Source organism: Taeniopygia guttata, chromosome 5, assembly GCF_048771995.1.
Source record: "Taeniopygia guttata chromosome 5, bTaeGut7.mat, whole genome shotgun sequence".
Lineage (NCBI taxonomy): Eukaryota > Metazoa > Chordata > Aves > Passeriformes > Estrildidae > Taeniopygia > Taeniopygia guttata.
This window is the reverse complement of record NC_133030.1, coordinates 37,231,163-37,255,919: the sequence shown is the minus strand read 5'-3', so window position 1 is coordinate 37,255,919 and position 24,757 is coordinate 37,231,163. Positions and strand designations below refer to the sequence as shown.

The 24,757-nt window shown below is 38.3% G+C and overlaps 1 protein-coding gene across 1 annotated transcript in view; it reads left to right on the top strand.

Moving 5' to 3' along the window:
* The first annotated feature begins 2,143 nt into the window (after positions 1-2,143).
* Positions 2,144-24,757, top strand: part of LOC115495539 (uncharacterized) — a 131,855-nt gene continuing 109,241 nt past the window's right edge. The window contains exons 1-2 of the mRNA XM_072930650.1: positions 2,144-2,275; positions 5,040-11,044. Coding sequence (XP_072786751.1) covers positions 2,144-2,275; positions 5,040-5,726 — 819 coding nt within the window. The 3' untranslated portion in view covers positions 5,727-11,044. The remainder of the gene's footprint in view (positions 2,276-5,039; positions 11,045-24,757) is intronic.

The window sequence follows — 24,757 nt, the reverse complement described above, 5'->3', positions numbered from 1 at the left end:
TTTTTTGGTGGTGCTTGTAGCTCTACAAAATGAATCTTGATCCAAACAGTGGCATGTTTTCTCTTATGCTGTACCTCTGAGATGAAGCAGTTACCTTCTGCACAAGTTACAAACCCATTTCCTCCTAATGACCTAAGCACTAGGCATGGGCAGCCGTAGTTTATTTTGAAGGACTGAGCTCTCTTCTGTCTGTGGGTGATGAAATCCTGGCTGGACAGGATATATGGTTACCCAGACCACTCATTAATATTTGAGGCAATTGAGAGTTGCAAATTAATAGCTTGTAGGAAAGACTGAACACCATAGGACATTGCAAATTATTTAGCTATCATTCTTGCAAAACATTGTAGTGGGGTCTGGTGCCTGCTGTGTTCTCAGAAGACTCTTGAAGTAGAACTGAGATATTGATGAACTGTTTTGCCAATCTACAAAATCAGAAAGCATCCCTGTCAGTGATATGACCCTTACAGTCCAAGAAGTTATGAAAAACAGGGAAGATATTTATTGTCACATAAAAACAGTTAGATAAAACCAGTGCAAGTAGGATGCCAGAAAAAATGGTGTTTTATTTAGCACAGTTTTCTAGCAGTCAGAGCCAAAGGTGCAGAACAGCGACATAGGCAGAAATACAAAATTACTAAAGCAGCAGCGAAAATGGCAGACTATCTCAATGGTTAAAGTATCTAAAATTTCATCTTCCCTCTGGGTCTCTTTTCTTTCTCTAAGTCTCCATGTAGGTGCTGAGCAATCCAGTCATGAAATGAAGGGTGACTGCCTAGATCTGTAAGATTTCTCAGCTGTTAAATTTCTAGTTCCAATGCCTATAATATCTGCAGGGTGTAATAGAATTTCAGGAATGTTTGAGGGAAAATTGTTATGCAGAAGTCTTAATACTTATTTTGGTAGCCAGGGAAGATTCAACAAGATAAGAGGCATGTGAACTTTATCCCCAGAGGATCAGCACAGTGGTTCCTGCTAGCTCCCCCACTGAAAGCAGCAGATGTATTTGTTTCTACAAAAATTAGGCCTTCAAACTTCAAACTTGCTTGTTGACATTATAAAAGTACTTAATTATATGGCATCTTCTACTGAAACAGTCTAGCTTTTGCTGTTCCCCCTTGCTTCCTGCCGTGCCAGAAGGTTTCTCTGTGGCAGTTCCTCCCAGAGTCACAGTGACACTGGGTCTCCCACACTTCTCAGCATTTCAGGCTCAAGTTGTAGTACTCTCTTTTCAGCCCTTATTTGCTGGACAGCTGGTCTCATTTAGATGTCTGTAATGGGAAGTATACACAGTCTATATGATATTTCTATTTCTTGGTGTTTCATAAATGTACGTGCAGGAGGTTTTGGGAAGCCTGGCAATTATCCAAACAAATCAGAGGACATTCTAAATTATGCAGATGATACACCGAAATCTCACCTAGAGATAATCTGAACAATTAGATTCCTTGAAAATAGAAAGGATACAGAAGGAGATAAATGCTATGTCACAACTCATACTGATGCTCCAGAGTGTGGTAAGGTACTGGAGCTGATTCTGTCACATATGTGACAGAGTGTCATTCTTCTTGTGTTCGTTTCCAGGGTCCAGTTGTTGTTTGATTGCATAAACTGTTCATATCCACTTCAAAAAATAAACAAGAACAGAGCTTTCAGAGCATTTTAAGAGAAAACAAGGCCTAAAAGCTGAGCATCTGAATTACTGAAGATAACATTTTTGACTTGTCCATATTTCCATCTAGCAAGATGTTACTAATCACGGGGCACTGTCCTGTGTGCTGGGAATGACAGTGGCACTGGTATGAAGAAGATGGTGTTTCTCAGCTTATTTCAAATCACATTGACTACCCTTTTGTTAAAAGCTTCAAAAAGATGTGCGATATTTTTAGAGATTGATGTGTGAGAAAGAACAGAGTAAGAGGGATCAGCTGTGACTGAATTTGGTACAGCTAGAGGTGGAGAAGCTAGGGCTTGGACTTTTTAGAAGTGAAACCAGACCTTTAAAGCCTCATGTTGTTTTTGGCAGACATTCTTCTCCTCCCCATCTTATTTACACTCCCTGCTCACGTCGGCTTCTTTTTGCAGCATGTTATTTGCAGAGCAGAGCTTCTTTACACTTCTTTCTGCCAGCTTCCAGATGATCATGAGCCACAGAACAGTCACCCAGAAACCTGTCACCACTGGAATGGTGCACCAGAATGGAGAATATGGTGTTGGACTGCAAACCCTCTACAACAGGCTGCGGAAGAGGCTGAGTCAGCCCCTTGCTCAAAAGGCCATTATAGCATTCAGTTGCTGATCTGCTTGCCATGTGTGATAGCACATTGCTGCTAAAATGGCATATTGGCCCTAATCCTGAAAATCTTTCAGACATGTATGCATTCAGTGAGATAAAGAACTATAGAGAGAAGCCTATGTTTTCTATAAGAACGTCATATTGGTATAAAAAGGATAGGTGCAGTGATCTCAAATTATTTTGTGGTACAAAAGTATGAGCAAGAATATATAATGTACATAGATATGATTTATGCACACACACACACACATACATATATATATATATATATACACACATATATGTATATTACATCTCTGTAACTGAATGGTATTACCATGGGGATGATGAGACCCACAAATAGCATAGTTAACAAATTTAACTTGCTATTTTTGTGTCTTTCATTTTTGAACTGCCAGGGAGTAGATTGCTATATCCTCAAATTTATCTTTGAAAATCTTCTCAAAATAACTTCCCTGTGAAACTCATTTGACAGGGTTACTTACATGATCACCTCTTTATCAATCCACTGAGAATGAGAGTTAGTTCTAGACTTTAAACTAGCAAGGCTAGTTCTTTAGCTTAGTCTGTAGCAGTTTATGCTCTCAACTCTTGAAATTATTTAGCACTGAGGACACTGTGCAAAACTCTTAGAACTGTAAGAATTTTTATTCTGCATCCGAATGAAAGTGTGACATTAAATTTCAGACAATATATACTTCACACTGCTTAGTATACAGCAGCACATATGGAGAAAGATTGGGAACTTCAGACTCCTTGCAGCTCCATGAGCACACTAACCATACTGTACTGCTCTTGCAGTCTTTGGTGTCAGTGTGAATCAGCAATGCCAGTGATAGACTTATACAACTACAATGTCTGAGCTACATCAATATAAATGAATTGCATATAGGCATGTCTGTCTGCTGTGCACATATCTATATTTTATATATAGCTACATTTGTAGATTTATCAGTGAAAATAATTTCATGTTACCAGTTTAATAGTGTTTTCCTTCAATGAATCCAATGCATAAATACGAATGGTGTGTTGCATGGTATATCTGGCTGTCAAAACTGTTCAATGAAAAAGAGGGAATATTGAAAGTAGAAACTGACTTGAGAAATCATGGTTTTTTTTAGCTCATTAATGCCTTAATACCAGCTGATGCAGTATGTACTTTGCAGGCCATGTTTTCTTTTTTGCAGTTCTGTGGTTTTACAGCTGGTACATTCCAGGCTGCCTGCCTTCCCAGGCTAAGTCAAGTTTGTCCATCTTGTGACACCTTGGTGTATGTACAACACAATACTTGTTCTCTGGGGAATTTAACAAAGCTGTTTCTAAAATAGTAGGTGCTCCTGGTGCTCAGGAGTTAGTAATTTCAAATATGGCCGGTTTAGTTACCAAGAAAATATGGTGGGATGTTGTAAGTAAATTTTTTTTCCACCAGGCAAACTCTTCAATGCTTTATCAAAGCATCCAGATCCTTGTGTGTTGCTCTGTTTTAGAATTTCTTCAAAGACAGACAACCTTTATTCTACTGACCGATATACAATATATATAGCTATTGTGCAGAAAAAGAACAGCTCTGGCAAGTCACTGAGTAGGTGTTTGTGCAGGTCAATAGTAGGCTGGTACCTCATGAGGAGTGGAAAACCTATCAGCTTACCAATGGAGCTGTCAGTTCAGATAAACAGCTGCCATTTTTCCCACTTTCCATCAGGTAGAGGTTTAACAATGTTTATTGAAGATGCCAAAGGTTTGAGAATACTAAAAGTTTTAATTCTTTTCCACCAACTAATAGTGTGGCTTATGGTGCTGAGGACAAACTTGGAATCATGTGCCCTCACCCAGCTGACCTTGTCTGCATCACTGTTGTTTTAACACAATTGGTTCTGCACCCCCTCTTCTATCAGAAACTATATTTCCTGAAGTAAACCTGGGTTTAGGCCACCCTCTGTAGCAGAAGGGCTGTAAGGGGGAGTAGTGTAATTACTACAAGCCTCTGTTTTGTCCTGTCACAGTTACATCCACTGGCAGGAACCTGCAACTTCTGAACTCACAAACTATGAAGAAACCTGAGATGACAAAATCAGCAAAGGCTACACCTTAAAGTGCAGTCATGTGGTCCATCAAAACATGCTTCAATCCAATTGAAGTGGCATTATTGTGTTACCCTTATCCTAAAGTAGCGACCTAACATTCAGGTTGTGACTCTACTTGTTCCAGGCCTTGCTGATCCATTTGCAAAATCATAGCCACAAAGTGATTAATTGTTGCTAATAATTCTAATCTTAGCTACTTATTTTTGTGCTTAAAAAAAAAAAATGTTGTGCTTTTAAAAAAAAGCAAAGCTTTTTTTCCTAAGCAAATATTTTTATTAGTATTAAATAAAATTTAGTTTGAAAACTAAAACAGATGTTGCTTGATCAAAGTTACAATCATCTTTTCTAATTGACTGTAATGTGCATCCCCTTTTCTCTAATATAGAAAAGATATACACAAAGCTCTGCTCTTGAGGAAGAACAGGCAAAGGAAACTTTTTGACCACACAAGCTGGTGGTTTTCATATGTCTGTGTTTTAAAACTGGGTATATGTTGGCTGCACTTACATGAAACTAAAGATCTTGCATTTCCTTGGAGTGGAAAAGAAAAACACATTCATAAAATTATAACACGGGTAAAAATAAATAAAAAACCCAGAAAAAAGGAATAGATTTCATCAGAAACAGAGGAACGCGGAGCTTGGTAAGTACATTCTTAGCATTTAAAGTTTCGGAAGATATTTCGCGGGGTAAAACGCGCGTTGGGAGCGGCCCCGCTCGAGCGGCGCTCGCTGCCCGGCCCGCGGGGCGCAGCTGCCACTTCAGCGGCGGCCACGAGATGGCGCTGCGAGCCCTCGCACGGCGCCTCGGCCGCGTGCCGCCGGCACGGCCCGGCACGGCCCGGCCCCGGCTCTGCGAGCCCTTCCCGCGGCACGCCGAAAATCAGGCACGGAGGAGAGGGAGCACGACTGAAAAATGCGCATCGTTTCCTTTGCCGGGATGTGGCCCCTGGAGGAGAGGGGCACGACGGCGCCGGTTGGGGTCCGGGACGGCCGGCGCGGCGGGGCAGGACCGCAGCGCAGCTCCCGTCGCGGAGCACCAGGGGGAGAGCGCTCCTTCCCTCCTCCCCCCGCAGTGCTTCCCTTCCCCCGCAGTGCTTCCTGCGCTTTGCGGCTGCGAGCCCCGACAGCCGTGCCCCACAGGCACCGCTCGAACCGTGCCGACACCTCAGTGCCGGAGCCGGCACTGCGGGCCTGCCTGAGCCCGGCTCGGGGCACCGCGTCCTCGGCAGCTCCTGCCCCGGCCCGGGGGCTCGCCCCGAGCAGCGCCAAACTGCCATTGCCTTTGAGCGAGGGAGCGTCCTGCTGCACCGCGGTCCCCAGCCCGCGCTGACACATCCCCGGTGACAACAGCTTGGTAGCCACCCATGGGGACGAAGGTGCCGAATTAGGTGCCTAAAGCACTGAATTTCCCTGTGTCGGGAAATTTAACCTTCAAGCACCACTTCGTCGCCTCGTGCGCTTGGATAGATTCTGCCTTTTGTCCGCCGTGTCTGTCGCAGAGCACAGACACCGTTCTGGGCAGAGCATGGCTGCTGTTTATTGTATTTACTCAACGCCGGGCACACTTGCTGCTTTCACATTGTTAAAATATTGAGTAATACAGATAAGACCAATGAACAAAACTAAATTGAAATAATTAGGCCTGTGCATTTGCTTTAACGGCAGCTATTGAGTAATTGCGTTCCTTGAAAGTGAAACTCATGGAACACAAATTTAGTAATTTTATTTGGCCATTGCAGCTCTTTTTAAAAAGGACTGTGTATACAATCAAGCTGTTTATCCATCCTCAGGAAATGTGATGAGTGCTTATATAATGTTTCAGTACTTGAGTTCAGAGGGAGAAATGTTTCAATGAAGGTCAATGTACTGGTGTAAATGAAAGTCATGTCAAGGATGAATGTAGAGAAACCCAGTTTTTATTATGAAATCCCCTTCTCTTCCCTCATACCTCTAGATTCAAGATTTTTTAGATGTGTCTTTCCAAAATTAAGAGATTAAGATGGTTGTCTGTGGAGCTGCTTGGAAAATAAACCCATCATTTTTTATCATGGGAGCCTTTTCAGTGAAAACAATAAAGTGAAATCTGGATGAGAAATTTTGTTCTTTTCTGGCTAAGCAGTCTGTATGAATTTTGAGAAACAATGCTTGAAAAAAGGCATTGCACTTACATGTATTGACTCTGATATTGTTTTCCTCAGGGGTTCTAGAGGTATTTGAATTAAGAATTATCCATCCTAATTCATTTCCTTTAGAGCCAAATAATTTATTCTGAATAATCATTCTTGTCCTGAATGTGTATGTATATGCCTACTCCTACATATCCACACGTGTAGTTTTCACAATCTTCCTAGCAGAAGAGGCTAAAGAACTTAAGCAAACATGTGCGAGTAGGAGGCATCAATTATTAGATGAAGCAGTTGAGTTCAGAGTACAAGTAATTGTATAGAAACATCCATTTTTATGAGTTTGATGACACACTGAGCCTGACTAGTGAAAAACATTTTAAAGTAATTTATTTTCTCTCTTTGCATGATAAATATTTATTTCAAGGCTCTGCCTATAGTGGGAGGCCTGTACTACCTCGGGTCTACCACTGATGAGGAGACTGGCTGTTAGTTGTTGTTGAGCTGGCAACAGAACACAGGAGACTTGGTAGAGCTGAATTAATTTCACCACATTTATAAAATTCTAATTTTTGAATGTGCTTTTTTTTTTTTTTTTTTATGAGTGCATGTGCATTATAGAAAACTCATGGAAGTAGGGAAACATTTTGGAAGGAAATCAAAACTATGCCACAGCAGTAAAAATTATTTTTGTTACAAATATTAGAATAATATTTAATAATAATATGTAATCTGTGATTGCTGGAACAAGAATTCCTGAATTCAGCAGCCACAAATTCTAAAGACTTGAGTTATGCCCTGGCTTGTGGGATGGAGACAAATGATCCCCAAGGATCCCCAAGGTCTACAAGTGGTAATTTGCAGGGGTGTCCAGGGTGTCCTGCTTTCTGATGCCCCAGAGATGGGGTTATCAACAATCAGATTCCCATCAGGCTTGTGAAAAAGTGGTATCTGTTGAGTTGATAGAATGCTAATATGAAAAGCTTTTTGTTCAGATCCCATATGTGATCAGTCTTGGGCATTGCTGTTCAGATTCTCATTCTCTCTTCATTCCCCTTCAGATTCTTTTGGGTGCCCTGGAGCATGGCAGGGAACAGGGCTCCTCGTATGAGGTGAGTGCATCAGAATAGTCACCTCTCTTGCCTCAGGCCCTGCAGCAGGAGCAGGAGCTGCAGCTGGATGGCCTCCCTTACATCTCTTTTGATGTGGTAGGGTTCCACGACAGAGCCAGTTGCCAGCTTAACCAAACCCAAAAGAAGTTTAAATGTCGGCCTAGTCACTTAGTGAGAAACTTCATCTGCTGTTAATATTATTTCAGGCTTCAATAGTGAAGATCAAACCTTTGTGTTACAACTGAAATTTTATTTACTCAATCACTAGTTTTCATAGAGTTAATATAAAAATCACTGTTTCAATAAAGAAGTCTTTTCTGGGTTTCTACTTAACTACTAATCTTCAGCAGCACTGCAATATCTGACAGGGGGAGTGTTTGATGTTAATTATAGTTTGATGAGTGCATAATCATGTAAAATTTTTCTTTTATGCACAGTCTCCTCTGTGAGTTTATGTTTTTGAAATATGAACCTAAGCAAGAAAGAAAATAAACCTTTACAATCTTCAGAGTTATAATCTGATTGTCACAGAACAAAGTACCTTGTCATTTCCCACTACATGGCTCTTCCATATAACTCTACTTTTTCAGCATTTACTTTGTTATACTTGATTGAGTATATTACTACAAAGTGTTATTTATCCAGCCTAACATTTGTTCCAAGAAGAAAAGGTAAATATTATGGGCTAAACTCCATTTTAGATTCTTATAAACATAGCTCTCAGAAATGTAAGCCTGAACTCAAACAATTGTGACATCAGTGGTCTCTGAAGCAAAACAGAAATGGATTCTGGATCCAGCAAGAGGAGTAAAGTTGGGCTTCTATCCTTAGAGTTTCTATCCTTACTAAGATGCCACTTAAAACATCCAGATCTGGAGGAAATGTAATGAACTGAATTTGCTTCCTCAGCTGGAATAGTTTTGGCACGTATATCTGAAGACCTGTTTAGCTGTGAGGGAGCTACCAATGGCTGAGATTATGCCCATCTGTCAGTTAAATCAAAGATCCCAAGGCTAAATGCAGCATTCAGAGGCAGCACGTAGGCCCATGAATTTTATGGAAGACAGTGTCTAGACACCAATAAGCCGCTCTCTTGCATCCACATGCTGTAAAACTCTATGCAATTGTTCTCATTTTAGTAACAGCTTTCAGGAAATTACTGTTAGGAATATGGAAGAAACATTTTATGCCAGTGACCTTAAAATTGTAGTACAGGGATTTAATTTTGTTTTCCAGTTATTTATGTCATGAAAGTAAAGAATATCTATTTTAAGTTAAAATAATGCAATATATAGGAGAAAAGATGCTTTTCCTTATAAAAATATTGATTTGCAAAAACTGTGGACATGCTGTTCTTTTTAAAATATGCAGGTCTTAATGCTTATTTTTATAATGTTTTGACTCTTTGTGCATTTTCTGACTTCAAATGTTTTAACAGGATAACATGGGAGAAACAAGAACTATCTACACGTGTCTGTGTATGTGCCATTCAGCCAGTATGTGCATAATTTTTTTCTAACGACATGATTTTATTCTCAAAATTGTAAATTATTACAGAGAAATCATAAGCCTGCAAGTAATTTACAGCCATCTCATTTCTGGCTTGTACATTCCTAAACAATTTTTTCTGGCACAGATGGTAACATCATAACTTCAGATTGCATTGCCATCCATTGCTGTGGCTGTTCCTGGGTGTGGGAAGAGGTGATGATTAGCTAAGACAAAACTTGCTGTTCACAACATCTTGAAATTTTGTTTTTATTGATGATAAAAATGGCTTTCAAATAAACTGAAGATTTTAATGGGAAATTGCCTGTCTTTGTCAAGGTTTTATTTTTTTCTTTTAAGTCAACTGTACATGCAATAATATAACCGATGTTTCCAGTGCTATATATTTCTTTTGTTTTCATGCTTGTACACATTAAGGATATGAGAAAGTCACAAAAACAAGACAGCAGACATAACTTGGAAGAATCTGTAAACAGCAACATTCTTTGAAACCACAGACTATCTATAGTCTTAGATACTATTGTGCATTTCAGCCTTTCCATGCACTTATTTATTTTTCTGTGACATTTTCAATGGATTTTTAGTCCACAGGAAGCACATGGGTATCATTCTCCATTCAGCTACTAAAAGGATCATTGTGTTTCAGCCCATTTACAATGTATTCCTTGCCTTAGTCACTAAGCTTATTTTAGGAAAGAACACATGAAAGTTGGGTATTTATCATGCTCCCAAAATTAAATGGAGTTAAGCAGGGTATTGCTACTTCTCTTTTTTAGGTTTACTTTGATTTGGATATGGATCATTTGTGTTATAGAAGCTGAAAACACATAGGAAGACCAAAAGAGCTTGCAAGTGGAATAAGTCAGAAATGTGAGCATTGGAACTTAAGTCAAACCTCACATGTTGAGATTATTTTTATTTCAACTATTCTCTTTCACTTGAGGTATTTGCTTTTTATTTCTCAAATTGTATTTGCCCTTCAGTGACTTTGCAGCATCCTTCCCACCACCTGGACTAAGAAATGAATTTTGTGGCTGTTTACATTAACATGTCTTGTAAGGTAAATCTATCCTCTATGTTCTCATCTGTCTCATGTTGAAATTAGAAGAATTCTGAAAGATCTTATATCTTGGAACATCAGGAATATCAGCTAATACCTTTCCAAGTGATTTTGTAGTAGTGCAGAAATGTCCAGATTGGAGCATTTGAAAGTCAGAAACAACTTTGGTATGTTCACTTTCAATTTTTTGTGTGAATTCACTAGCCAAAAATCTCTGGTGATTCAACTGAGCATTTGGCTCAGCTCTGGCCTTAATCATTTGACAGAGTTAAAGTAATTTGCTTTCAGTGCATCTAATTCATGGTCCTTAAGTTGCTATTCTCCAAAACTTTTGTCAACTGTTTCTGCCTAAAAATATCAAACTCTAAAAGCCTTGCTATAATCAATATTTCCATAAAGTCTAATGAATGATAAGAGCAAACCAGTGATTTTCCACATTGGTTAACCATTTAAATGTTTGATGTTTTTTTCCACAGATTTTCCCTTTGCTTCTTTACATGTTGACTTAGTGACTTAATTTTACTGTCTTTGCCAGCCTCCTCATCTGAGATGTCCTTGAATTCTTCATAGAATCATAGAATGGTTTGTATTGGAAGTGACATTAAAGATCATCCTGTTCCCAACCCCTGTCATGTGCGATTCCTTTCCCAGTCTGTTCTGCTAGTGGGAGCATGAGCAGCTGCCAATTACTCTTACGTGGTAGTTGCTGTTTAATTGCCAGATATTCTGTGTGCTCAGGTAAGAGCCATTATAGCTGGGATTTGGTAGCACAGTGCACGAGTGGTGTGGAACCCTTAACTTTTCTGGAGGTCAAGTCCATGCTACCTGAGTAGCAGCTTCTGCTTTCAAATCCACACGGTATGTATCAATAGAATTTCTCTGATTTCTGCAGTGGGAATTCTGACTACTCTTTGTAGGCTTTGGAATTACATTACATCTAGACACAAGACATATCAGTCTCTCAAAGTTTCACTAATATGCAATGTACTTCTGTTGGTTCTGTTCCAGATTTGTCAGCAATCTGGCTTTGATTTAGGCAAGTCAAGTTTCAGGGTATTGCCATGCATGTGTCTTGAAGTGCAGCAGTGCTCTTTTACAGGCGAGACTCAAGGTCTGTCTATCAAAGTAGCTCTTGGGCTTTTTTTTTGGAACACAGCTATGAGATCTGTGAGATACCTCTCACTGCAGATATGAAACAAATGTGGCTGCCCCTGCAGCGTGCTGAGAAATGGAGTATTGCCGTGCATGTTAAGGCCCTGAAACTCTGCAAGACAGAATGCTACTGACAAACTTTGTGGTTATATTCTGAAAAAGATCATGATACCAATGTAATGGAGTAATTTATCTTTAGAATGCCGTTTTCTGAAAACTAAGTTTAGGGCTCCTATAGTTTGTGGGACTCCTAAATTTGCAGTATTTTTGACTGGGAAAAAGAAAAAACAAGCTCTGAGCCTTCTTAATTCTGTAATTTGTTAAATACAGTACTTTGCAATAGCTTGGAAACTTACTTCAACTATAATTTGGAAGAGTAAAAATATTTGCTTATGTGGATAAAATCTAAACTGAGCTGGTACTATTCTGACAAACAGCTGACTTTTTTTTCCCCCTTGAATTACTATTTATTGAAACCAGACTTTGATGCCTACATTCAGTGTTGATAAACTTCCCAATATAAGGATTTGTTAGAAAACAAAGGTTTTAATAATGAAAATACCTGCAATTTTATAATTAAGGAAATTTGTGGGAATTTGATTAAAAATTAGTTTTAATTTAATTTAGACTAAACAAAAATTTAAAAGAGAAAAATGTGTCTAACTGAAGTATATTCATTTTGCCTAGAGAATACTTTTTATGTGTATAGATAAGTGCTCATGCAGACATTGAGATTTTCATTGTCATTGTATTTGAGGGAGTGATATTTTTTGAATACCCCAAATGTTCGCAGAGCTTCTATCTCTGCTACTTATCTCTACAAACATCATTTCATTATAATGTACAGGCAGGTATGTCATCCCTCCTGCTCACAACAGACAAGGATCACTGACACCTATGTTTGAAATGAGGGTCCCCCGCTATAGTAGAGTGGTAATGTGGAGAGTTTGCTGAAAAATATATCACATGGACATGATATAGGAGTAAGTTATTCAAATAACATGTAGCTTTGGCTCTTGGTCACTTCAGCGAAAATGCTTGTGGCTACTTAATGAAGTTTTCTCTGGTAACTTGTGAGAAATGCTTCTGTACTAATGGACAAACCAGACTCAGGGCAAATCTGGAACACCTTGGTTCGGGTAGAAGTATCACTACTCAGTGACATCCAACATTAACAAATTTCAAACTGATTCTCTTGAATGAAAAAAATCTGAGCTAATTACTAAACTCACGGGCCATCTTGCTTGCTTTCTGAAGATTTCAGACTGAAGTACATATTGGCTTAAGAGCACTGACTTTTCAATTACTTTATCATCTATCTTTGAAACTATAGCCAAAGTGATGGCCTTGAGCATCTTGCAGCACTCTTGGGCTTGCTCATGACTTAAGTCCTCTATGTTTTCTTTTTCTGAATGGTACTGGCTGACCTTGTTTAGCATTAATTTTATTAGTTAGTCCTCTGGAAAGTTTCTGATATACTGATAAACAAATGATATGAAACATTACCCCTTTCTGCTTGCCTGAGACGGTCTATCTTATATTCAAATGCTCGTCTTCCTAATTTCATTTTCCCTAAACAGATTTTATTTTTATTTGGTCTCCCATTTTTCCTTATGAAGAACTTTTGAAGAAAACCACAGTGTTTTTAGTTTACATGATTAAAGTTCTCAGGTAGTTTTTTGCTCAGATGTTATTTCTGCAACAAGCTTTAATAAGAAAATAAGAGAAATCTTCTAGCATCTGAGAATGTCATGTATGAAAAATAGAAATGAACCTGTGATCAGCATCCGGCTCAAGCTCCTAGTGTGGGAGCTGTTGCTCTTACACATATTGTGCTGCTGCAGAAGTGGGAGGAGATGAAACTTCTGCCATTCCTATGGCATCACTCAGCAAGGTGTAAATGAAATATGAAAGAAACACTTTCAGCCCACTCAATGCACAGACAGACAAAAAGATAGTGTTTTATATTTGCTGCTGTGATGTGCTATTTGTTGTAGTATTAACCTTACGCAGTGCCAGTATGCTTCCTAAGATTTACAATCTCAGGTCAAAAGGGAAATGATTTCTTGTTAGGTCTCCTTCTTTTTATCTCCTTCCACTAACATGCTGCTGCATGTCAAAGCTGGTTTTGCAGGGCAGGAGTGAGGTGAAAAGACTGACAGGAAGATCTGTTCTGAGGGAAAGAAATTGTGTGTCAGTAGGTACAGTTTGCAATGAACTTCAGGGTAAAAATGATAAAATCTGAACACTGAATGCAGCTTCAGATTCAGAAATGTTTGCTGACTTCATTTTATTGAGTTGCAGTTCATCTGGGTGATTTGGAGGGAAGGAGCCATAGGTGGTAATGCATCCATGATGTGTTTAAATTCATTAGCGCTAGGGAGTCTGTTTATGTTGCTAGGTAGCTCATTTGGTGTGACAGCAGTCTTTGGATGCAAATGGTTTTCAGCCCAGTTTTGCTCTAAGTCTTGCCCTCATAGCTAAACAAATCACTACCTAGATCTTTGTGGCATCCTTACTGCTCACTATCTTTAAGCCATAAACCAGTCTCCTGGCAGCCCCCTTATTATTTGGCTGGAAATGTTCAGTGGTTGGATCTTCTGAACTAGCTCCTAAGCTGGTGTAAATAATGCGGCTTCACTGATGTCAGTAATGGTATCAGGCCAGTTTACACTAGCTGAAATTCTGTCCTTCAGACACAAGTCAGCACCTAATCTCCATGATATTCACACAGAGGCATGTATTTCCCTCTGTTTTTCTAATCTTTGTGTGTCCCTTGTAGAACTCTGTGATTTGTGCTGAAAACAGTGCTGAGAAATAGGATGAAGTGACATGAATACTGGTTTGAAATGCTGGACATCTGAAACCCTGCCTTGTTCTGACTGAGACCTTTGTGTGACAGCACAATTATTTCACTCTTTATGCCTGCACTCTTCCCGTCACTCTTCCAGTCTTAGAGAAGTGTGGGGATAAAGTCAACAAAGGTCGAGATGCTGCAGTAAGAGAGGCTGCAGCACAGATCAGTGGATAAAATCTCAAAAAGCCTCACTATGGTCAGAGAGACACATCCAGTAACACCTCTGTGAACTAGCACAAATGGAAAAACGCAGCAGCCTGCAAACTGCTCGGCTACTGCACTGCTGTGTGAAGGAGGGGTTGTGTGTGTTTGGACTTCTGAGCACAGTGGGGTCTCTCTCCTCTGGTTACAGTGAGCACAGAGACAGCAGGGATCCATACCATGATCTTTCTACAAGGCTGCACAGGAGCAAAGGGAACGTGCAGGACACATATATTCCAGCTGGTTCCGCCTATAGATCTAAGAATTCTGGAAAGACAGGATAAAGTCTAATGGGGCTGGTTTATATAAATGCCATTCTGACTAAAGCAGGGAGCATAATTATAAGAAATTACAACTTGTTTCATCCTGCAACACTCACCTGCCAGTGATGACATGTTTGTAGGGAAGGCTTTGTGATAAGAAATCAAACCAGCAAGATTCAAAGAGAACCAGATGCCTCTGTAAAGGCATGAAGGCAATTGGGTCATTAAAACATGCTACAGGCTGTTTTGGCATATGGCGAAGGCCACGATAGCACTCATGTAATACTTGTATTAAATCTTCTTGCACCAAAGGGCTCTTTGGTGCAAGAAGTGAATGTCACATACATTGTAAAAAGCTGCAACACTATTGGATGAACAAAAAATTGAAAGACCATTTGAAAGTGGCCTTTCAGAGGCCATTACTCTGGTTGCTGGAGCTATACATTTCCCATAAAGCAATTTAATACTTAATTTTTGGTTTGACTATTATAGACAGAATTTTCTGCTTCAGCCCTTTAATGAGTTCTAAGTAAAATAAAGCTTCCTTATTACTAAAATTGAGAAGGTACTAGAAACAGGACTTGCACTGCTGCAACTGAAAGTTGCGAATAATAAAATCTCAACCTAATCAGATAATATTTACCACAATATAAATTGCTTTTCTCTAGAATAAACTATGAAATCATGTTTTAAGTATACTACATACGGGACCAGGCAAGGGCAGGAGTTATTATTCTGTCTTGTATCAGATTGATCATAAAGGTATTGCTATATTATAATGTCACTATAATATACAAATGGTGGTCAGATGTGCATTTTAAAATAATGCCATGTTGCTCTTCTAAACAATTTCCAAAATTATAAATTATTTACATAAAGATGAGTCATTGATGATCTTACTTTTTTATTTTAGACTGTAAATTCATGTTTACAAACCCAAGAGATGTACACTCATTCATTTAATATGTCTGACTACATTATTTTAGAATTGTCTGTGATATTATTACAGGCAATTTAACTCAGGGTATTAATTTAATTTTTAATGAAAACTAGCATTGTGACCTTATTCTAGGGAAAAGGATGGGTAAGAAGCAGAAGCTGTTGGAAACAGCTGCATTTTGTAATATATTTGTTGCTGTAATTAGATTTATTTATATTTTTCTATAATTTGTTTTTCTATATTTTTTGTTTAATTTTTTCTTTATTTTCTGAAAAAAAATATTACAGGTGGTAGAAAACAAACCAAAACACAGAAGATTTGGGATCATTTAAGTGAACTATCAGGTAGAAAATGCAGTTTAATATAGAAAAATGTTAAACAATTCATCTGGGAGGAAGGAATCAGTGTAAGGGATCTGTATTAAAAATGCAGTCATTCAGCATACTGATTAGGAAAGAGATGAAATAGTTATAGAGAAATAACTGCAAACATGAATTCCAGTGCATTGTAGCATTAAGAATTTTGAACAATATACTGGGGAAGAGAAAGCAACATAGCTATCATAGAAGCTGGATTGAAATTTCATTCAAAACAGGATTTCAGTTTCTTGCATTTTTTCCTTAGTGGATGAAAAACAAGAAAAATAATTGCTCAAAGCAGTTTTTCATATCAGTGAAATATTTCCTTTAATATTTGCATGGAAATGTCTGTTTTTTCAGAATCTACTCTCTCAAAAGGGACTGCTCTATATAGAAAAAAAAATACGCCAAACCAGAAATTCCAGCTATACAGATGTGTACATCATTTACAGATGGAGGAGTATTGATGCTGCCTTAAGCTTATACTCATATTAAACTGAAGTGCAATGCAGGGAATACTGCATGTAGTGATTAACTCCTTACATCTGAACTACCGGAATAGTCAAGAAATAATTTCTGGTTTTCAGTTCTTTCAGGCTGTTTTTCTGCCCAGCATCTTCTTTACCGAGATCACAGGTAATCAGAAAAGCAGAGGGTGCCAAGTTAAACTCTTGGGTACGTTTGAATGACGTGTTAGTCCTGTTATCTGTTTCCAGAGTCATGCTTTTATCAAAGTGCTGCAGAATATGGTCAAGTGCTGTCCAGGTATCCATTTGCCCTGCTTCCTTAGATTCTCATAATGCAAAATATTTTTTTTTTCATGTTTCTGCATCATCTGTACCTATGCTTCTCCAATATTCTGGTTTAAAAGCCTTTTGTGCTGTCTCACTTTTTTTTTCTGTTGGACTAGAAAACTGGATTGTGCTGCATTAGCATGGGGCAGCGTGTGCATGTCTGTCTCTGTTTGTCCAGCCTGTGTGCAACCCTGCCAGGGGCAAGGCAGGACCACAGCACTGCTAGGCACTTCTCTCCCGGGACAATGGCCCATTGTCATGTCAGCTTAAGAGCTGCTCTACTGTCTGCCCAGCCCATGAGAGGTCAGCGGCTGGGGAGATGAGTGTGTGTGTCAGCTACTCCTGTTCACAGTGAAGTATTTTAACATCCTAATTTACACAGACAATTTAATTAGAGAGGGACTGGACATCCATGCCTTCCTGACAGCATTGCAAGAAAGACATGATGCCCAAAAGATAGGTAAGAATCAGCAGGAATATATTTTGTCGAAGCATGATGTCATAGGTGTTTTAATGCATCACTGCACAAGAACAGGAGGTTACCTGGCAGCTGTGGTGGGTGTGGGAATACTGCTCAATGTATTCTGCCAAAACAACTGACACAACAGTTCAGACACATTCAGAAGGATCACATTTCAGCAGAGTTGTATGACGTGGTCCATGCATGTATCAGAATCTCTATACCTATAATCTCTGTACTCTTATACCACTGCCATTTAGTCTTTGAAATGGCAAAAATTTCCATCAGATGGATGCTACGTGCCACCTACCACATCAGCATCCTGCACAGCTAGATTGGAGCAGGTGACCACAGAGCCTGGCTTTATTTTCAAATACATGCTTATTTATGCAAATATATGCTTATGAAGAACAGGGAGAAGAAAAATATTATCTGTTTAAAAAAAAAGTCTCTGCAGAGATCCTCACTCAATACCCTTTGCCTGACTTCGTGTAGGGGCCAGAGACCAGCAGATGGCAATCTCCTCCTGTCTCAGGAAGAGCAATGTTTTACTGCGGGGCCCTTGTACGCATCTTCCCAGTGCTTATTGCAGTTTACTTGAAGGGCAAAAAGACCTGGAAAACGTAGGCAGCCTTTGTTAGACACAGAATGTCATAATATGGCAAAGCAAAAGTGAATTTCTACTTTATGCAAATCCTAGCTTCTGGTATCTGAGAAAGAAAAAGCAAGCTAACCTAATAGAATGAATTTGTATTAGTATTTTTCATTTTGAAATACAGGACACAGGGCTATTTTACAGCATCATGCTATTCCTCCTGTGCGCTGCTAATCTTTTAATGCGCACTTTAGAAAAAAAGAAAATTGTTGATTTCCCTGTACCCTACATTTCCCTTTCCCCCTCAGTGTTTAAAATGGGAAGAAATAATGTGATCCTCAGCTGACTTAAAAAGGAGTCAAGGAACAAAAGAAAAGCATTTTTCTTCCTATAGTGACAAATTTGCCATGCTAGAGTAATGTGTCCAAGCAGCAGTGTGAGTCTAGTTTAGCATTTGAATTGGAAAATGGATGGTATTACAGGTATTGCTGTGTAATTTTTATACACATTTTTTATTGTGGAGAAGAAGATTAATGCTGCTAATTTCAGTCATGTGAAACTCTGAGCTGATAAAGGAATGATATTTTTTGAAAAAGCAATATTCCTATTTTCCTTTTGAAAAAGGAATATTCCTGTCTGGTGCTGGAAATAATTTTGTCAGCAATCTCCCCATAGTGCTTTAAATGACTATGCATTATTTCATGAAGTATCATACTGCAAACATTTGATCATCCATAACATAATGATGGAATGATGGAAAAGAAGACTAAATTAATATTTTGGATAGTCTGACACTGATAATAATATGAGAAAGCATCTCTGTGAATGTAGGATTTTCTGTACTATCCTTCAATGTAATTCTTGATATGCTGTCCATCTGGTACCCTCTACAGTAGATTGCAGTCTTGATTTGTTACATATTACTACTTAGCCGAGTGGCATGGGCATCCCTTTATGAACAGTGTTCATAAGAGAGCAAAAAGTAGCCTGTGTCAGTGCCTTTAGGACAGGATGGAGGGGCAAATACTATATTAACTGTGCAAAGACTGGGAGGAAAGCAACGCTTTCACTGCTGAGCAGGAGACCTGAAAGCACTGTGATCATGCATGTCAGGATAGCTGAGGTAAGGGGAGCTGGTTTAAAGTGAATATTACAGCCAGGGCTGATTCTTGTGCTTTGTTTTACTTTATGGAAGGGACTTTCATCGGACTATGTTAATACTGTATGAGCTGTAAAACGTTATGAAAAGCACTCTCTATAACCAGACACCACCATGTACAGCTTACTCCAGCTTACAGGTCCTCCTGCATTTTACAGGCAGTCAACTTTTCTTTATATAAGAAAACCAGATAGGGAGGAACCCAAAATGCTTGTAACAACATTGTGTTTTGAGCAAAACGTAGACTGATGGACATGCCATAACAGAAGATAAAAACTGGCTTATATTAAAATGGGTGAAAAGAAAAGAAATCGGTTGGTTCAGTGGATAGAAGGAATTGATTTATGAGGAAAATTTATAGAACATTAAATTTTCTAAATGACAAGGGATAAAAGTGGTTGAGTACATGCAAATATAGTTCTGAAAATATAGGCTCATTAGCACAACAAATATTGCTGGAATTATTTTTCATGATGAAAAGAACATCTCTTGTGATTATATTAAATAGGAAAACAGAAATTAAAATTGCCTTTTATGCAAAAACCTTTATGTTGTAAGCCATCTTCCAAAGGAAATAATACACTTCCACTGCTTGAAACAGCTAAATGTTCATTGTATAATATAAGATGGGAATATATAAGCCTTTTTCATCTCCATCTTGTGTGCTTAAATGACAAAAAAAAAGCTACTTACAATTTCTTCTAATCCAGAGTGAGCTGAATGTTTGGTTACACTACGGTACTATGGTGGCAGAGTGAGAGAATTATTTTCAGTACCTACAGTCAAAATTTTTCATGATACCTACATTTGGTACCTCAGTAACACGTGTCCTCTGTGGAGAACAGGGATATGTCCTTTTAAAGGTGATTAAAGGTGCACAATTAAAGCAACAGCTAGGCTTAATTTAAATGTTCTCAATCACTCTTCAGAAAGACCAGGTTTTTTTTCCCATTTCCCTACTGTTTAGATGAGGAACCTGCACTCCTTTGAAGCTTACCCTAGAGTCTTAAAATTATAGGTAGCACCTCACTATGTATCTGGTTATATGTATGTGCTTTTGAATCATTTGACTGCTTTTCCAGGGACAGTCATGTACTTTTGTTTTATTTAAAATCAGTAAACAAGGCTACAATTCAAAATTCTCCTTTTCCTCAGCATTTGGGGAGATTTTACACCATGCTGTGTTCATGTAAATGACTACAGAAAATGCAAATACTAAAAAGAAAAAAAGTTGGCTTATTTTTCTTGACAACTGTGAATTCTTTTAAAGCTGTGATTGGTGTTCTTTTTTTTTATCCTAAGCAGGGACTGAGAAATCTGAGGCTACCATACTGTTTTTTAGGGCTGTCACTGGACTTAACTGTTACATGGGTTTTCATCAGCCTTTTTCAAACATTTCTGGAATGCTGCTTAAAATGAAGCTTCTGATTTCTGACAAAGAACGAGGAATGGCAGCACACGTCTTTCAGGTGCCTTAATGACTTTTGGATTGCAGTTCACAGCGATGAAACTAGTTCAATCCAGCAGGATTTAACTAGTCTAAGGATAGTTTCATTCCTTCAGTCCTGCCACATATGTTGTGACATAAAAGTTACCAGAGGACTTTTGGGAGGATTTAATTTCTAGAACATTAGGCCCAGAATAAAGTGCTTCCATTGCCATTGACATTTCCAGAACAACTCTCAGAACCTCAGTCCCTCTTGGTTTTATATCAAACCTACAGTTTTATGGGACTGCCATTCAGGTAAGGATATTCTGGTGAAGCAAAATAAACTAACTTGTTATCTGGCATTGTTTTACTGAAGAATTTTTTAATCTTAAATATACACTTAAAAGAGAATGGAAGGATTTTTATAAAGCGGAGGAAACAAAATATTTACTATGAAAATTCAACAGTGTTGGACTTTTGTGCCCAAAGTTTAACACTTGTTTGTACTTTTTGTTTTTGCAGTAGGAAATAATTTTGATTTTTGTTTTGTTTTGTTTTCTTGGTGTTACTTGAATTTCTTTCCAGTAAACTAGTGTAACCCATGGTGGTGCTACCAGTGAGAATCAAATTCTCAGAAACCATGATGTTATGCTTGAAATCTCTTTTCATGGGGAAAGAGAAAATGTACCTGAAGTACACATATGCACAGGTATCTAAAAAGCCAAAAAGTCTTTAGGTAAGTGAAATTTAAGAATTGAATAATAGTTAGTCCAGATGAAGCCATTACAATAAAAGCAGGGATAATAAGATAGTTAAAATTGTATACATGCACTTTCTATCCTGTTCCTGATGTCATACTCACCTTTCCGCTGCTCCTCTGATCCTAATGTCAGTGTTTTTATTCTAGTAAGGAGGTTAACAATGAGTTGTCAGCACTTGAAGTCCATCACTGAGGTGTGATGTTCATGATAATGATTTCTTCTTCACTCAAGGATGCAGTTGTATCTTTTTAGATTTTAACCAACATGCTTGTACATCTTGGTTCTTTGTTCGTCTGCAGATCCATGCTAATCACAATTTACCACACTTGGTACTTTTTATGTATTTTATATAGTATTTCTTTGTATTCTGAGCTGCTACTAAGCTTAGTTTTGGCCATCTCTAGGTCTGCATTTCTTTAATGGAGTACTGAGGAATTGTTTACAGCTGTGCAACCTCCAGAGCCAATCTGTGCCCCTTCTTTTTTCGTCCCATTCTCCTCCATATCACATTCTTTGTCTTTGCCTCTTAAGACCTCTGCATGGCAGGCTTGTATTTCCTATGTTACATTATTATGCTGGGTTTGTAAAGCTATGGTGATATCACACAAAAATAAAAAAAAAAAAGAAACAAATTAGCTATAGCGAACAGATAATTAAAAATACTGGTAAAGCAACTGTCTTGGAGCAACCCCAGATGACAGCTAAATACCTTGTATCTGCTTGCTTCCTACTCCTTTTCCCACAACTCACATAAAACCCATGGGTTGAAGTAAGAATAATTTAATTATTGAAATATATGTTAATAGACATCTGAAATAAAGTAAAATATGATAGTAAAAATGATAATGAAAAGAAGAGGAAGAGAGAGGAGTAAAAGTCAAGAAAAAGTAATGCACAATACAATTGCTCACCATCCACTGACCAATGCTGGCCCTGTCCCAAAGCAGTGATCAGCACTTGGCCAGTTTTCCCCAGTTTATATGGTGGGCTTAGTCTGTGGAGTGGAACATCCCTTTAGCCAGTTTGGGTTGAGCTGTCCTGGTTATGGCCCCTCCCAGCTTCTTGTTGCACCTCCTCAACTGACAGAGCATGGGAAACTGAAAAATCCTTGACTTTAGGCAAGCATTGCCTAACAACTAAAACATCAGTTTTAGTTGAATCTGAATCCAAATAACAGCATTGTATCAGATGCTAAGAAGAAATTACCTCTACCCCCAGTGAAACCAGGACACCAAATAAAACAAAACCTGCAGATAGGTCAGTAAAGCTTGGACAGAATAAGCCTGGCAAACTTCTGTCCTGAGGGAGTGCAAATTCAGTACAAATCTTATGGCTTGCTACTGGCAGTGACACTGGTGTATTCCAGAGCTATATGGCTGTAGGAGAACAGGTGGCACTGAGCAGATTTCCTGCACTGATATTCCCTAATGTTGAGGCTGTAATCTTTTGTATTTGATTAGTTTAAGCCAGCTTTCTGACAAACGACTTCACAGCTGATGACCTGATACAGTCAGAACTTAAATAATACAGGAAAAAATGTTGTGGCAGAAAGACAATGATAAAAGACGTCTCCACAGAGAGTGTTCTCGCTTTATGTGAAAACCGGGTGTTTTCCTCTTCAGTCATGCCAAAGCAGGTGTAGAAGTCATCTATGTTTACTCAATCACAAGGGCAAATTTTAAAATGAAAGATGAAACCTTCCACTTAAGGGAAATAAAGTTCAGGTGCAGTACTCAGTAATTCTCTGCATTTAAGTTACACTGAATATTTGCAGCTATTGGGACAAAGGAAACACTTATTTTGATTTACGATCACTTTGATTTTTAATATGTGTGTCAAAATCTGATCCTCATGATCAGCTTACTTGCTTTCAGCCCAAGACCTCTGGAGAAAGATAACAAAGTAATATGTCACCTTCACACTTTGTTAAAAAATGTTGGAATGGAAAATAAAGAAGGGACAGTCAGGGCTCTATTAGCGAAGATCTTATCTATGCTGGAGCAGAGATGCCTTTATTCTGATGCTTGCTCCTAACACATATCTTTTGTTACATAGGAATTGTACCTTGAGACCTTAGTTTTTATTCTTCCACCACTGACCACTAGGCTAAATGTTACATTGCAGAAACACATTTGTCTTCCTCTTGTTTCTATCCATCACCATGATACAAGAAATCTTTATGTATTTTTTGGCACAGTGTCAGTCAGGAGGGATAAGGGGATGGTCAGTCTTTTTTGTAAAAGTGAACTCTATAACCTAGGGACAGCCTTCCCATGGAAAGGAGAAATGTGGCTGTAAGATATTTTCCCCAGGGCTCAAGGGAGCAGTGGAGTAATTTTCCCCCTTACTAAACAAGCACTCTACCATATTATTGTTTTGTAAAGGTTGACATAATATCCAGATAAGTTTTAAACAAAATCCCAAATAAACATTATTTGTGTCTGGTGTTAGTATTTTTTAAGAAAGCTCTTGGAACATGTACAAGGTGAGACCTTTCATAGAGTTTAGTTGAATGAAACCTAGTTACTGACCTGTAAGTTGACTTACATCTGCTGGTCAAATTATAGCAATTTTGTTCCCAACTAAAAATCCAAAATAACATGTTTTGCAAAAATGAACAGTTTTTAAAAAAGACTGAAGTCTTAAAGTAGACTGAGTTTGCAGAGTAAAGTATTATATCCCACTATGGAAAGCACCTATTAATCTTAAAGATTGTTATCATCGTGCAATACAAAATCAGGCAGACATTCCAAGCAGCCAGGCAAATGCAAAATATCAGATTAGATGCTTTCTAGCCACTTTTATTCCCTGTTATGGATAGAGTTACATGAAGAAAGGGAAAGAATTACAGTAAAAAAGTCTGTTCTAGCAGAAAAAGGCTACAGTGTGTCCCACTGCATTGCAGGTTACCCAAAGGGAAGATCATGCAACTTCCTTGGGCAAAAAATCACCTACTAAGCTCTTTTGTTGAGAGGAAAGGGTAGTAGCTGTTGATTCAGGCAACGTGGGAAAGGGCAAATGCAGACTGAACATCAAGCTAAGAAGAAACTGTGAATTGTAGAGAATGTTTTATAGGAACCATGAAAACTAGCCTTTAAAAAGCACCTTGAGAAACATGAGATTATCCTGCTCAAAATGAGAGAATGTGATGTCTTTATTTCCTTTGCTTTGCATATGAAATGCTCAATCAATAAATAATAAGTCTTCTTTTTTTATTCCAGGAAATGTACTTATCTTCCTCTTGTTGAAAGATAAAAATAGCTAAATAATAATGTAGTATAAAATCTGTTTTTTTTGTAATTAAAACTAACAAGATGGTTGCCTTGTACTTCAGATGAGATTGTAAGAATGAGAGAATAACATGACAAAGGTATCCAACAATTGAAGTCTGGGCAGTTGTATTTTACACTACACTGGTACTTCTGAGCATGAAGGAAGTATAATTGTGTATTATAGTGCAACAACTACATTAAGTGTTGGAGTTCTTTTCCATAGCTCTTAAATTCACTCTTCTCTTTCAGAAAACTACTTAGTGTTAAGACAAGTTAGGCTGTGTTTCTCTGGCTGATTTGAAGAGGGATATGTACCTAAGAGTAAGATT